Below are 14,880 nucleotides of genomic sequence, written 5' to 3'. Positions count from 1 at the left end.
GTGGTCTTAAATGTGCCCAAGAGAGGGCTAAAAAGGTGCACCAAGTGGAGAGGCTAAAATGATGACATTTGGCAAGGAGAACTATCTAGGGAAATAAGGGTCTCGTGGATAAGCATGAGAAAAATAAAGGAACGAATGAATTCGAATATCGGGATCCACGAGAGTTAGGCTGGGTGGAACAATTGAATGCCATCGCCCGTGATCTGTGTCAACGTAGGAATAGAGATTCGTGAACAAGAGATAGAGTCTTTGATAGTACGGCAACCCATGTTGGGGGCGAGAGTTGTCGGATACAGAGTGGGCCCGTGTGGAGCGGCTACAGGTTCTCATGTTATCACAGATGATCCGTGGTCAGCCATATGTTCCTCACCATATCATTACCGAGTCAGGGAGTATGGGGATTACACCTCTGGGCATAGCAGGTTACCATGGCTAGCTCTATCCTCTTCTATGGCACTTGCAATAGGTGGGGACCGGAGGTGCTGGTATGCACGCACAGAGAATGGTTTGAGCAACTAGGGCTCCACATGGATAGACTACCTCCCTTCTAGTACAGCATGGATGCTCCGTTTTCTCCCCTCCTATCACACACGGTCAACCAAGTTATCCGTGAGGATCTATTACAGCTACACATGTTTCGGACCTGGTTGGGACCGAGTGAACTCCCAGTGAAGCTTAGCTTCTACAGAGATCACTTCTTACATATCACAGCGGAGGGTTTCATTGACCCACCAGGATACACACAGATCTACTTACCCCACTCACCGAGGATCTCTCTTGGGCAGTTCCGGGTCTCTTCACACAGACTTCGTATCGAGAGAGCGGCAGAGCAAAGCTGTTTACTATGAGATCCGAGGGTGTTTCTACGTCTTCAGAGATAGCTATGGGATTTTGGCCCGATTCCTCTCCTACCTAGACCAACGGTGTTTCGCAGGATTCATTTATGAGGTACTCAGACACCACGAGAGGATACTTCGAGCACAAAGACAGGAGCAGACTTTTTCCTTGGCTAATCCCTCTCAGAGCTCTATCACGGAGTTCTTTCAGCCAAATCACATGGACCTCCACGAGATGAGGCCTCAACGTGACCATGACCCGGAGCCTGTGACCCGACAGCTTAGACAGAGGATCGACACACAGATCACACTTGGGGACATCCCCTCCCTGTTTAGAGTCGGAGCCCGACCGACGGGGGTCACAGTAGCCCTAGTTAGACGTAGAGCTACAACCAGGAGACGTGCCACGACTGCACCTTTGAGTGGATGACAGCACTCTATTGCCGATTTCATGCCCCCATTGCCTCATCCACCCTGATGTCCTGTTGCTGATGATGATGATGAGGATGTTGATGATGATGCTGAGGTTGATTTATAGTCGACCATTGACATGACTATGTTGTACTTAGGACTCAGTACTACCATTCTGCATTTTTGCATTTTGCATTTTGCATTGGTGTGGATGCTCGTTTAGTAGCTCCACTACCACAGCTCATTTGTACTTGGATTTTCACAGTCTCATAGACCCATCGGTCTTCTGAAGACTTTAATAAACTTTCTTTCTTTCTTTCTTTCTTTCATGCAGGAGCTCAAGAGCTCCTCCACCAGTATAGGAGTTACTTGAACGAAGCCACTCAAAAAGTAACTTCATGGTCATAGAGACTACAAATGGAGCAAAGGAGTATAGGCGTTACTTGAACAGGGTCACTCAAAGAGTAACTTCATGATTGTAGAGACTACACTAAAGGGCTGGAATATTTTATGCCTTTAGGAGCTTTTCCAAGAGAAATTGCTATGCAGTTATGCAAGACCGTGGAAGCAATCGAGCTCCAAAATAGTTCACACACATGGAGAAGAAGCAAGTGAAGAAGTAGATCTGAATAGATGTTGCCTAAATAAGCTGAAGTAGAAGCTAACGAGTAGCCACACCCTCCTACTACTCGAGTCAATTGCTCCTATTATGCACCTTCCTAAGATGGGAAGAGTGAAGTGATGCCCAAGTGCTTACTAAGCTTGAGATCTCAGGCAACTGGTGTGTGTGGAGTGCGGCCGTGTACTCGACTGCTGCCATTCTGTCCAAGTAATAGAAGAGAGGCTTGATTCCAATCATTGCACATCTTTCCTCTCTCTCTTTCAGTTCCTCCTTTCATTCTACATTGTGCATTTCCTCCTTGCCCCCACACTATGCTTTCACTTCACAAGGATTCACATTCGCTCAACGAGGGTCACACCCCTCTGGTTATCTAGAAAAGGCAATTGCCCCACACACCCGGACCAACAAAGGGCCACAGGACAAATTGAGGAACCAGCATGCGCCACCACCATTCAGCGTTTACAATAGACCAATCAGGTCTAGGACTAGGCCTCCCTGCCATGTGGCCTAACTGACATGCTCAGCCTGTCACATCGGCCGGCTTGACATGTGGCCAATTAACAGCGTGCCACATCAGTACACTGCGATGTGGACTGCTGATCATCTGTCAATTGTGTACAAATGCCAGAATCAGTTATGGCTGTGCCACATCATCTATGCAGCTGTGACATCAGCAGCTTCAGCCCACATCAGCATGGCTGCCATATCAGCAGCAGATCGCAAAACAGCTACATGGGCATCCCTCCTTGCTGCCACATCATCTGCCTACCTGTTCATGTGAGATGTGGCTGTATGTAGGATGCAGATGGATCCAATTTTCACGTAACACATTCCTCCTAGCTTCTCCTCATATGGGGGCCTATCGATCCAGGTGGAAGTCCAAAAGGTGAAGCATCAATTTTCCAATAGCTTTCTCCATCTAAAGATAATGGTTGTGGGAGCTTGGAGATCAGGTTGTACCATGTAAAATATTATGGCTGTAACCACCCATCAGTGACAAGATAAGCTGAAAATTGAATGACAAATTTGGTCGCATGAAGAATTTTCATTTACACAGTGCAAGTTTCAGTCAAGAAGAATAAATTCTCTACTACTAGCTGGACAAACAACTAAGACCTGCTTGCACATAACCTGAACATGAGACGAAGCCGAATTGGAACTCTTCAACTTCTAAACTGTTTCCTAGCTCCATAGTACTTTTGACACAGTACATTATCTTTTTTTTTTTGCTGGTTTACCTGGCCTGGAATGGAGAAATGATGCTTCCCTATATGTGTGCTGGATTGCCACAAGGGAATTTACATAGTGGTATTGCTTCTGCAAATGTCATCAAAGCTTGAAAGGGTATACTGATTTTATGGCATATTAGCACTGGAAAAACATTTTCTTGGAAATACATAGAACCACCCTCAGACTTTGACTTGTCAGAGGTACTAGGGGGCAACAAAATAGATTCATTCCCATGCTCCAAAATACAAATACATTGGATCAAACTAGGTACGCAACTGTCCTAGAAGAGCTCCACATGGGCAACCTAGAGCTGACCTAACTACAGCCAAACTAACATACCAAACAGAGGGACAAAAAGAGCGGTGGACTGCTCCTATTCCTGCTGTCCCCTTGCCGTGTGCCTCTTGAGGGCTTCAGTGGCTCACTGGTAGAGGAGAATGAGACCTCTATATAGAGTGAGGGCTGGCTGCGCCAACTTGAACCCTAGCAGGCAGACAAAGTCCCTAAGAGGGCCAACCTGGCTGTCCTGCCCAACCCCACAAGGTGCCCTGATCCACTGCCATGCCACTCACCTGATCCAGGCCCCATGGCCAACCATATGATTGTCTACCAGGCCTTGTTTCAGCCCGCCGACCCCAGGTGAAATTGGTTGAGTCTTCTTCCACATTTGGCTCTGCCTTTCAGCCCCCAACGGCCGAGCTCCATTGCTGCCCATGTGGCAGCCAGATCTAATCTGATTTGCTGCTCACATGCAGCCTAAGGCGCTGCTCATTAGGCAGTCTTGTTCCTGCCCACATGGCAGCTACTGTATTGCCCAAAGGTGAACACCACGCTGCCCATGTGGCAGCCAACATATGGCACATTTGTGTAAAAGCAGAAGCTCCTCTCTTAGATATGGAGAACAATTCTATACATTAACCCTCAAATATACTCCCTACCATTTTTGGGCTGGCAACCGGGTTGGCTTCTGTTAAGTGTAAACTCAGTCTGGCTAGTGTTTAAGGGCTATAGTACAGGGCTTTTCTGATATATATTGCATTCCTGATTCATTATGTGACTATTTCGAAATAATTACTTCCCAATCATAACAAAGATGCAACAAGAAGAAGAAAATGTGAACACAAGCTGACAGCACTAGTTCTTCATAGGAACGGGCATGGCGTTCTTCTGACATGCTTCTCAGTAATAAGCTTGTAGGAACACAAAATTTGCCACACAAATATTAGATCTACCTGCAACATCACGCTTAGAGGTCTCTTGAGCAGAGCGTCTTCTTTCTTCAACAAGGGCACCACCAACAATAGATCCTAGTCCATTCTTAGTTTCAATCTGCCAAGATATAAAAAACACTTCTTCTACAATTCATTTTTGCACTGCCACCTTGCTTCTTCTAAAAGCAAAAAGACCAAATCACATGTATAACAAGTCTAAAACGGAACCTCTGAAACAGATCGGATCTACCATTTTCCCCTTTTAAATTTATGTTTTCATGATTGTGCCATTTCTCAAATAATAATAAGCTTGTGATGGGGCCAATCTCAGTCAGAATTCTGAAACAACAACAAAATTTGTATTCCATCGTTCACATGTGACCACATTCAACAACAGTTAATTTTTTCCTTAAATACACAAACAAATCTTTGAAACATAATACAACTCACTTGGCAGACTGAAGTATTTCTAGCACCAACCATGATAATGATTCATGACAGATTTCTTTCCTAACCTTTGACTTACAAATGGTTTGATGGATGGACACTCGTGACAAGCTATGCCATTTTGCAATAAGGCACAACCCTTCATAAGAACTGATGCTTTATGCAAGGGAGACTGTTTCATAGAGAGGACACTTTTACTTATACACCCTATCAAAAGGGGTCACGCCCTTACAAGGGGCACACACTGCCCTTTCAAGTGTAGCTCTTCACTCTCTATAAGAGAGAAGCCTATTGTATGGATCGAGCATTCAGACATTCTGATTCAAAACAGATTCTTGTTCTTTGCATGTATTAGAATCTCTTTCTACACCTTACCTCACTAATAATATTTCATTATTAGGGTTTCTTAAATCTATTCTATTGACATTTGATGCAAAACTTGGGACTGAAGCTATTAGCTGCAATAGTCTTCATTCTTTGTTCCTTTGGTATCCTTTTAACTTATCCTATATTGAACATCCGTTTCCATTAAAATGTAGCATTTAATTATTTTGTCATTTGTCCTACTAGAAGAGGTAGGCAATGCTAGCCCCTGAGGACTAAGAGATGGATTCTGTTTGTTACAAAGGTTGTAATGCAGGGTAGACCTTCACCAGACAATAAACAAGGAGGCTAGCTATCCCTGGATGCGTCAATTTTACGAGCAAAAACCTATGAGCAGGTTTATCCGAGCGTGTTTTTCAAGAGATTTTTAAAAATGTTTTTCTTTAGGAAACATGGTTTTTATACTTTTATTTTCACTAGAACTAGATCCCTTTATCATAAAAATATACAGACTAGTCACTCATTCATTTTTACACAACATAATTTTCTTATTTAGAGACATCCCTTTTTACCCCTGTTATTACCTTTAAAAAGTGTTGATTCCTTTAAGAAACATTCCTCATAATCACTCTCAATGTAATAATACTATGCATATATAATTACTTATTAACACATTTATATCATATGGCAATATCTTTTTAGTGTTTTTATAGCATATTTATGGACATGTTTCTAAAGAAGTTTAAATTACTATAAATAAGTATTAACTTGGGCTTATATATCACTCTCATAAAATACATGTAATATTTAATACTATATATGAGAGATTTTCTAAAATATAACTCCATAGATGTGCTCAAATGGGGTGTTCCGATCAATTTGAGTGGTTGAATGACTATATTTGGACATTGGATATGAAAGTTATGTCACTTTTAAAAGTGCTGTCCAAGGTAGTTTCGCTAGCGAAACTACCTTGGGAGACTTGCTTCAAAGGGGTTTCGCTGGCGAAACTACCTGGATGGCTTGCTTCAATGAGTTTTCTTTGAAGAAACTCTTTCATGAAGATAGGTTGAGAGAGGGTTTTCAATGTCACCCCCTATTAAGTAAAAGTTGTAAGAAGGATCATAAGGGAATTTTCATAGAGAAGTCTGCTCTACATGTGGGTTTCTTCAAAAGCCATCCCATTATGCTCTCACCATTTCTACAGATTCACCTAAAGATTTTTTTATAAAATAGGCATTGCTATAATACTTTGCATATTTCTAAGTGAAACTATGTTTTCTTCTGATCGATTTTAGCCATATTTATGCATAGTTGGAAGCTTTTTTTTTCCTTCGCTCGGACGCTCGGAAGATTTCGCTCAGAAAATGCTCGTCCCCGCTATCCCTAGTTACGGCAACTAATATAGCTAACGCTAGCTTGCAACTCCTAGGTGTGTTATGTGTTCTCAGTGGACTTAACACACAAATATAAGGTGGCCACTAGGCTTGGGGATGGCAACAATTGTGCATCTAGAAGTCTTGTGTAGCAAGGCAGTGTAGCAAGGCATTGGTATCAGAGCCAATCAAAACTTGAGTGATTGGGCCTACATACACTAACACTAATTGAGGTGCATAATCGATAGAACTAAGCAAAAGTATTGGTGGGTACCACTAGGGGTGTTTACACATGTGCATCATGAGCAATTTAACAAACATGACGATGTAACAATTCCCTCAAGATGACTACTTGCAAGTCCAATGTGCAACTCATTTGCCATTCAATTGGGGCTGCCAATGGCTATTTGGTTGAGTTTGTGATCTACTGTCTATTTGGGCTTGCAGTTGAATATTGATAGGCAGAGTCTTGCTTGAGTAGATTCTAAGTGCACGTTAGTTTGTAGTTATAGGAGTCACTTAAATAACTATATTACTTCCCAGAAGGATAGACTGTTGATTCAACTTCAAGGTGAGCATGACATGTCTAATTGCCCTTGCATCACTTGTATGGAGTTACAGCTCTTGATCCAGCACAATGATGTATAATATTTCTTTGTATCATTATGAATGTTTTTCGCATTAAGTTCAATCAATGTATAAAATGGTTCAATTTTTGCTTACATGATTTTGTAGTTGTTTTTCTTGAGGATCTCACTGATGGTTTACCTCATGAGAGGGTGGTAGGTCGTAGGATAGGGTTAGTCCCAAGAGATACTTCTATTCCAAAGTTAATTACCCGTTTAAGTGAAACAAAAGAGAAGAAAGTGACTGATTATCTTAAGGAACGATAGATGCAGTTCAGTAGATCGCCCTAGCTGTCCTAGTTCTCCAAGTCAAAAGGAAAGATCAGTCTATGTGCGTAAAGCTTTAAACAAAATTATAGTAAATAAAAGTAACCAATTTTCTAGATTGATGAGCTCTTTGATTGATTACAAGGAGCTGAGTATTTTAGAGAAATAGACCTATGTTTTGGATATCATTAAGTCAGTATACATCATGTACCTAAGAATGGGTTTAGGACTCAAAAGTGTTATTATCAGTTTGAGAAATGTCCTTTGGGTTGACAAATGCTCCTACTACATTTGTGATAGGATGGGTAGTGCAATTGGACCTTATCTATGTAAATTTATATCAGTTCCTCTAGATACTAAGATCTTGTTACAGTCCTTAAGCAAGAGGATCATCTTGAAGGAAGAGTTCGCATTTAGTGGAAACACTTGCAACTCAAGATGCTACATGCAATATCTGGTCTTGATTGGACCAGGCCAGTGAGCACAAAGACTCTCCACAATCTAAGCCAGAAAATGGATCAGGATGAGTGAAAAGTATTTTGTCTCCTAGTGCATGCAAACCTCATACAAATAAAACCTGATGCAATTCTTCTATATGAATGCTTGAGGGGAAGTCCTCCTCCTTGGGTAGTAGCCAGACTCTAACCCTATTGCAATAAGCACCATCAACCTCCTTGGGATGTAATTCCACATCAAATCCAACATTGAAGCTGACAATGCCTTCAAAAACTGACAAAGGTCTGCCTGCCTGAAGAATATGTGGTCTACCTGTTGGAAAGGTCACCTCCCCATCTGTAAGCCCCCATATGAGGAGAGCATGGGGGGGGTGAACCTAGGGTTTGAGTGTCTGTCACATGGGCATCTGATTGGATGCCATGTGGGCAAGAATCAAAGAGATGGAGGGTACCTGGAGCTAGGATGGATCTGCAGCAGCAAAAGGCAAAGCAGTATCCGGCACAAGGAACCCGGAATAAAAAGCAATCACATGACGCTGACATCTACAGGGTGTACGGCTCTGTACGGAACTGGGAGAGGGCCTGGCAGAGGCGCAGGATGTGCAGGCGCAGATGTGGTGCAGCAAATATGGCTATCAGTGGGCAGAAGGCATGCCTTATATAGGCTGGACCCCTGCCTTGAATGGAGGGCCAAAGGCCCTGGAAGTTTGGGCCATAAAAGCCCCGGGTTGTGAGCCCTTATAGGGCTGGACCAGCCACAGACTGGTCGGCCAGTCTGCTGCAGGCTGGTCGGTATTTTTATCAGCCCTTGGGGCCCTATAAAAGGAGGTCCTTGAGGCCTCACTTCGCATCACTTGCAGCAGCAGGAACCAGCAGATTGGAGCAGCCAAGGATACCTCTCTTGGGCCTATATATCAGGAGGTGAAGAAGGTGACAAGGAGCTGCAGACTGAGAGCTGGAAGAGCTGCCCACCTAGGCTGGTGCAAAGACAGCAAGGTGGAAGGCATCTGGACGGAAAGTCTACAGAAGCTCGAGGTGGAGCATGCGGACTCGAGTCTAGAGATAGCCAGCCAATAGGAGAAGGACCTTGTGGTAAGATCAGAGGACCACATCATTGGTGGGACTCTGGATCTGTCTCTTTTGTATTGTGTCCATAGTTTTAGACGGAAATATATATATTTTGGTGTTTCTCTATCTGGTCGGTTCATTGTCTATTGATGAGTCTGCACATCTATTGAATGCACATAAGTAAAGAAGTTTGTGATTCCACACCCACACAGCACACTGTGTGAGCTCTTGGGCATTACTATAAGTCTTCCGCTGTGTGTACCCTCTGTTGGGTTGATTTCTAACACTACCTTCAATCGAATCTCCCCTGTCTCACCACTTTCTTTTTTTATCTTATCACATCCCTCCCTAACTCCAGTAACATCCTCCATTTCTTTCCTGAATCCATGCTAACTCATATTCCTTGCCATGCCTCTTTGCCCATGCTTCTCAACCTTCCTACTAATCCAAGAGTCTCAATCCTACCATCCGGTAACACCTAACTTTTTCCAAGCACTTGAAAACAATCCATTTGTGCTGCTCTTCCTCCCCTTCCCACCAACTTCCCTCCTTTCCCCTTCTCTAATTCTAATATTTTAATTGCTCAAGCAACACAAGATATCATCTCTATGGCTTTAAATAGGCATGAATACTTAGAAGAAAAAAGTCAGATTTTATTTTTTTAAGGAAAAATTTTGTTAGAAAAGCAACAAAGGATTGAAGTATTTGGAGTCATAACACATCCTGAAGAATTTTCAACAAAAGAAGCAAACTTATTATCAAAGTAAGTCTTGCTTTCTATACTCTATAAGATTTCTACCAATGTCTAAATAAGCCTTTTGTCCTCATGTTTTCACATACTTCCAAGCAACCTCAGAATGCTTCCAAATTCTTGTAATCCAATAATTAACTTGAAAATATGTTGTCAAGATCAGGATAAGTAAAGATAGTGATCATAAGCTCTTTTCTTAGACTGAGAGAACTTTTAAAAGCCAAGAACTTGAGATCTAAAAACTTCCCTAGCAAAAGTTCAATTGAATGCAATGTTAAGTTCTCGCTTAAAGATCTTACCAATAAAAATTCTCTAAAGTTTGAAAAGATGCTTATTATTAATCTTTTTTTATCAACGTTAAATCTTTCCAGGACCTTAATTGAAAATTGACCCAAAAGCGTAAAAATAGAAAATCTTCTCTTATAGGCTACAGGCTAAAACTCTCCAATTTGAGGAGTATTGAAGGAACATGATGCATCAGTCTAGGATAAGAAGCAAAGTTCATATTATGATTGTAAGTGAAATGGAAGTCTAACAGGGATCGCTTTCAGCTTCCATACTTCATTTTGATTACAACAATAAAGAGGAACATTCTTAGGTTTTACACAAATTCTCCAAACCCTAGGGTGTTACATTCCAGTCTAAATGTGACATGACGTTGAATGAATTAGTTGACAAAATATTGTGAAATGTTTGAAGTACGTAAATGTACACAGCATAAGCAAATCAAATCTCGGTTTAATGTTATGGGTTTGCAATTCAATGAAAAGGACAAAAAGGAACACGAGGGGACTAGATCTTCCCAAGACTCCCTATGCATATAATGTGCCAATAATACTTGTGTAATCATTGCCTGGGAACAAGTGTTGCCGGAGTATGAAATGAAGGATCACATAGAGGGCCTAATCGGCATTTGAAATGAGTACATAAGGAGGTGAAATAAGGCAAGACATGTAACATGCCAGTTAATATACCTTCATAAGACTAGAAGGAAGTCTTGCAAAAGTCTAGTCCTCACAAATGTCTAGTCCCCTCATCAAGAACCTTGAAAACAAAGTCTTTGACCATGTCATTCATCTGTAAAACCATCACATTAAAACCACACTCCAGGTCACACATGTTCTATACGCCTATGTAAACTATAAAACATTCCATGGTCTCTCTCAAGACTTACTGTCACCTGATTCATCTGAGATCATGTCATATCCTCACTAGAATGTCCCCCAAATGAGGAGAGCATGGGGAAGTAACACTTGCAGAGAAATAGGGGGGAAGGGTAAGGGATGAAAAAACTGCCACATGGACATGTGGGCAGCATATACATGTCCTTCTTGCGTTATTTATAACCCACCCCTCAGGGCAGATCTGCCACAGTAGAGACATCCATGGTGTCAGCCATTCATTGAGCCATACATGCGCCCTGACTTAGGGCATGTCTGCAGCAGATTGTAGGCCCCGTTGGAAGGGCAAAAGGGCCTGCTTTCAGCCCTGGACTTGACACAATAGGTGCATCCATTGGGGGGCTTATAGACCCCAGAAGACCCGGTCTGGTCGGCCAGCAGAGTTGATTTGGTCTGATGTATAGCAGGCTGCCAGGTCAGCCATACAGGCCCCCAGTCAGTCGGATTGCAGGGGCATATCCAGCCCCCTTTGAAGGCAGTCATGCTATCCAGTCCACGTTGCCAAACAGGTCTTCAGGAATGCTTGCCAGGGTATTGGGGCAACTGTGAAGGGCAGCAGCAAGGGTGGAAGGGCAGAGAATCTGCCATCAATTCCAGGCTTCAGAAGGGCACCAAGGCACTACAGAAGATGCAAACAAAGGTTCCAGCCGAGATAGAGGTACCAGCAGTAGCAGTAGACCTTGGCATGTGTACGGAACACACAGGGGCTGAAAGGGAACTGTCGAACAGAGTTTTGAGCTCCTCCCATCTACACAAAAGTCCTCATCCGAGGCGTGCACACAGCAGAAGGAGAGAGCAGCAGATTAGGGCAACAATGTGTGGCCTCAGATCTAGCACTAGTGAGCAGCACCCTGCTGTCCGCATAGTGTGGTTTGTGAGTGCACTACTTTGTAATACATCTTGGGTCCTCTCTTGGATGTTTTCATACAGTTGTTGGTTGCCATATTGCTGTCTGTTCCAGAAGCTGAACTAAGAATGATCTCCCTTGATTGTCATTTTGCCCAGCATCTTTTGGCTGGATGTAGTGATCTCATTCCTGAGCAGTTTTCCCACACTTCTGGATAAACAGACTCTGAGTTCTTCTTCTCCTTTCTATGCTGTATTTCTGTGTGAGGTTTCAGTGAGTGATTGCATCTATCTTGTGCAAGATCAGTGAGGATTTGAGATCGTTCCGCTGTGTTAGTATCTGTGTCCGAGATTTGAAGAAGCACCCAGACTTCCCCTTCTGTCTTCGAAGAAGGACAATTCCTTCCAATCTCGCATTACCTGAGACAAATGAAGAGCCGAGTCTCTCCACAGCATGCTACAAAGGCTCAAATTAAGAGCATCAAGTACATACCAGATCGTCGTACTGCATGTGTGCTTGCTCTGAAAGCAGACCATGCACCTCATCGAGGCACATACCAATAGCCTGTGTAATCCTGTACTGTCCCCTTCTGAAAGTACAGCATCCAGCTGAACATGAAGCCCCAAGGCACTCCATGGAATCCACCGTCGTGTCAGTATCAACAGCCATGAGCCTGGAAGATACCAAGTACTTCATGCTATCCTTCACCTTCACAAAGGCATCTGACTCCTCGTCGACCCACATCTCAATGTCAGACATCATCACTGTGGTTTCTAGGTCGGCATATCTGACCTCAATAACACACGGAGATGTCACCAAGAACAACTCTTTGATTACCACATTAGCTTTGGCTTTTGTGTCACCCTCTGAATCTGAGTCCGACTCTTTCCTCTTGTTTTTATGATCCGCCTTCTTCTTTCTGCAGTCCTTCGCAAAATGACTTGGCGTGTCACAATAGAAGCACTTCTTCTTCTGCTTCCTCTTTATAACATGCAACGGTATAATTCACAACAAGACCTTCTTTACACCTTTAGCGAGGAATCAGCGTTTGTACACCATAGAGAGAGAAAGGAGATGAGGGTAAAGAGAGAGAACCGATTAAGTCCCTGTACCCACTGAGGGCCCCCTCCCCTAATCACGGGAGAATTTGCTTTATAATTGGAGAACTGAGAAATACAAAGAACACTCTTTGAGAGATCACGGAATGTGCTTCTGAAGAGCTCACTGTGCACACGTAGAGCGGATCCAAAGACCTGAGAGGCAGCCGACCAATACCGAGACCTTGATGCTATCCACACTGACGATGTAGGACGCTTCTGCAAGGCAAGGGAGAGGCTTGTGCTGTCCACCGGAATGCAGGTTTACTGCGTGAGTGAGAGAGTGAAAGCTAGGATTGATAGATCCTATAAGAGAGCTGAGAGATGACTGAAATAAAGAGCTGAGAATGAGCTGTGGATCTGTTCTGGCTGCAAAACTTCGGCTTCATCAAGAACTTCAGGTTGTTGCTCGTCGAAAATCTCTGAAAGAGGAGGTCCAAAATGTGGCTTCAACAAGCTACATGAAACACATTGTGCATAGTCCAATTGTCTGGAAGGCGTAACTTCATTGAGACATCGTTGATCTTTTGGATAATAGGGAATGGTCCGAAGCTCCTGAAGGACAGCTTAGGGCATCGCTTGCCCACCTGCTTCAATCTTTGCTTGATAATGCGTAAATACACCCATTGCCCCTCTTTGTACTGGACAACTCGTCTGGATTTGTTAGCCTGACGCGTATACGATGCTTGAGCTTTGGCGATGCAGCTTTTCATGGACTCCGTAATCTCTGCCATTGATTCAGTGGTTTTGTTGGCTTCAAGAGATGGAGACACCATCCGGTTGAGGAGTGATGTAAACCACCGTCCAAACGCTGCTTCATAAGGTATGCGACCAATACTCGAAGAATAGGTATCGTTCAGAATGGCCTGCACAAGTGGAAGAAACTGCTCCCGCTTTCCCTTAGCATCATGACAATATGCTTTCAAAATATCAAACGCCATACCATTATACTTTTCCGTCTCGCCGTTCGATTGCGGATGGAAAGCGGACATCTGCAGCTTAGTACCAAAATTATCAAACAAGGCTCGCCAAAAGTTAGACGTAAACTTGGAGTCCATGTCGGACGTAATGGTCTTTGGCAACCCTCCAATGGGATACCTGAAACAGGCCTTCAATAAAGTCCAAGGGCAATAAAACTAACAAGTAACCAGTTAACACTATTACATTAACAATTCAGCAAAAGTATGACCAGCACGTTGGGAGCTAGAGTGCCCCTGCATCAAGACAAAAACATAGATTGGCCCCAAACCTTGGCGCCCCTTTCAGTATTTCTTTAATTAATTGAGAGGCCCTGAAATCCAGGCTACATAAAGGATACATTCCTTCTTACAACTGTGGCATTCCACATACCCTGCATAGCCTTTACTGTTCACTGCTCTCACCACTCCTGGAAGGTCTCCATCCCTAGTCCAGGAAGCTTGCACACAACCCAGAATTGTTACTAGCAGCCCACTCAGCCACTCAGTTCCCCACAGTTGTCACTAGTGCCCAATTAGTCATCCATCTGCTCAAAGCAGGGAAAGAAAGCATACAAAAGCTTTCTCCACTGTCCAGGACTGCCATGATCAATAGTGTCTCACCCTATGGGTTGCACATATCCTAATACAATAACTTGTTTCCCAAAAGAGATCTAGCATCACAACACAGCAAACACTATATCAGTCACACCTGTACCATCCCTCTCGGGGTTCCAGGGATACTTCCCATTCCAAGCATGGATTTCCCAACCCTTGCCTACTCAACAACAAGGCTGTACCAAAGATGTGCCGTCTGCCTAGCAACCACTGCCAGCAAGTGATCCATCACCTAGAGAAACCAAAAACATATTCCCACACGGAACATGTTACTTGCCAAAGCCAGCAAAAAGGATACACAATGAGTACCAACTCACACGCATTCAATGCTCTTCCCTCACTCAGAGGCATCAGTTAACACATTAGCCCTGTGGGGCTTTGCTATCACACCCATGTGACCATAGGCATCCATTCTCAGTGCAAACACCTGCATTTAACCCAACAGCGTTTACTAGCAACCCACACAAGGCCACACGCTCCCCTGACAATCACAAGTGTCCACGGACTCACTAGAATACCCAAACAATGGGTGATAGCATCACTGAACCACCCACAGT

General features: G+C 43.4%; 1 protein-coding gene across 2 annotated transcripts in view; it reads right to left on the bottom strand.

Annotated features, from left to right (window-relative positions):
• The window catches only part of LOC147905512 (uncharacterized), a 72,899-nt gene that overhangs the window by 30,860 nt on the left and 27,159 nt on the right, over window positions 1-14,880 (bottom strand). Inside the window, exons 1-2 of one of the 2 annotated variants that reach the window (XM_087373074.1) lie at window positions 10,599-10,648; window positions 4,332-4,428 (exon numbers count right to left, since the gene is read on the bottom strand). In XM_087373074.1, coding sequence (XP_087229200.1) covers window positions 4,332-4,428; window positions 10,599-10,604 — 103 coding nt within the window. In that variant the 5' untranslated portion in view covers window positions 10,605-10,648. Of the gene's footprint in view, window positions 1-4,331; window positions 4,429-10,598; window positions 10,649-14,880 lie in introns of those variants that run through there. The other variant, XM_087373065.1, reaches the window with a different exon arrangement.

This window comes from Dipteris shenzhenensis, chromosome 1, assembly GCF_047967505.1.
Source record: "Dipteris shenzhenensis isolate YYH24624 ecotype China chromosome 1, Dip_SZ_1.0, whole genome shotgun sequence".
In the NCBI taxonomy this organism is placed as follows: Eukaryota; Viridiplantae; Streptophyta; class Polypodiopsida; order Gleicheniales; family Dipteridaceae; genus Dipteris; species Dipteris shenzhenensis.
This window is presented reverse-complemented; position numbering and strand designations above follow the sequence as displayed.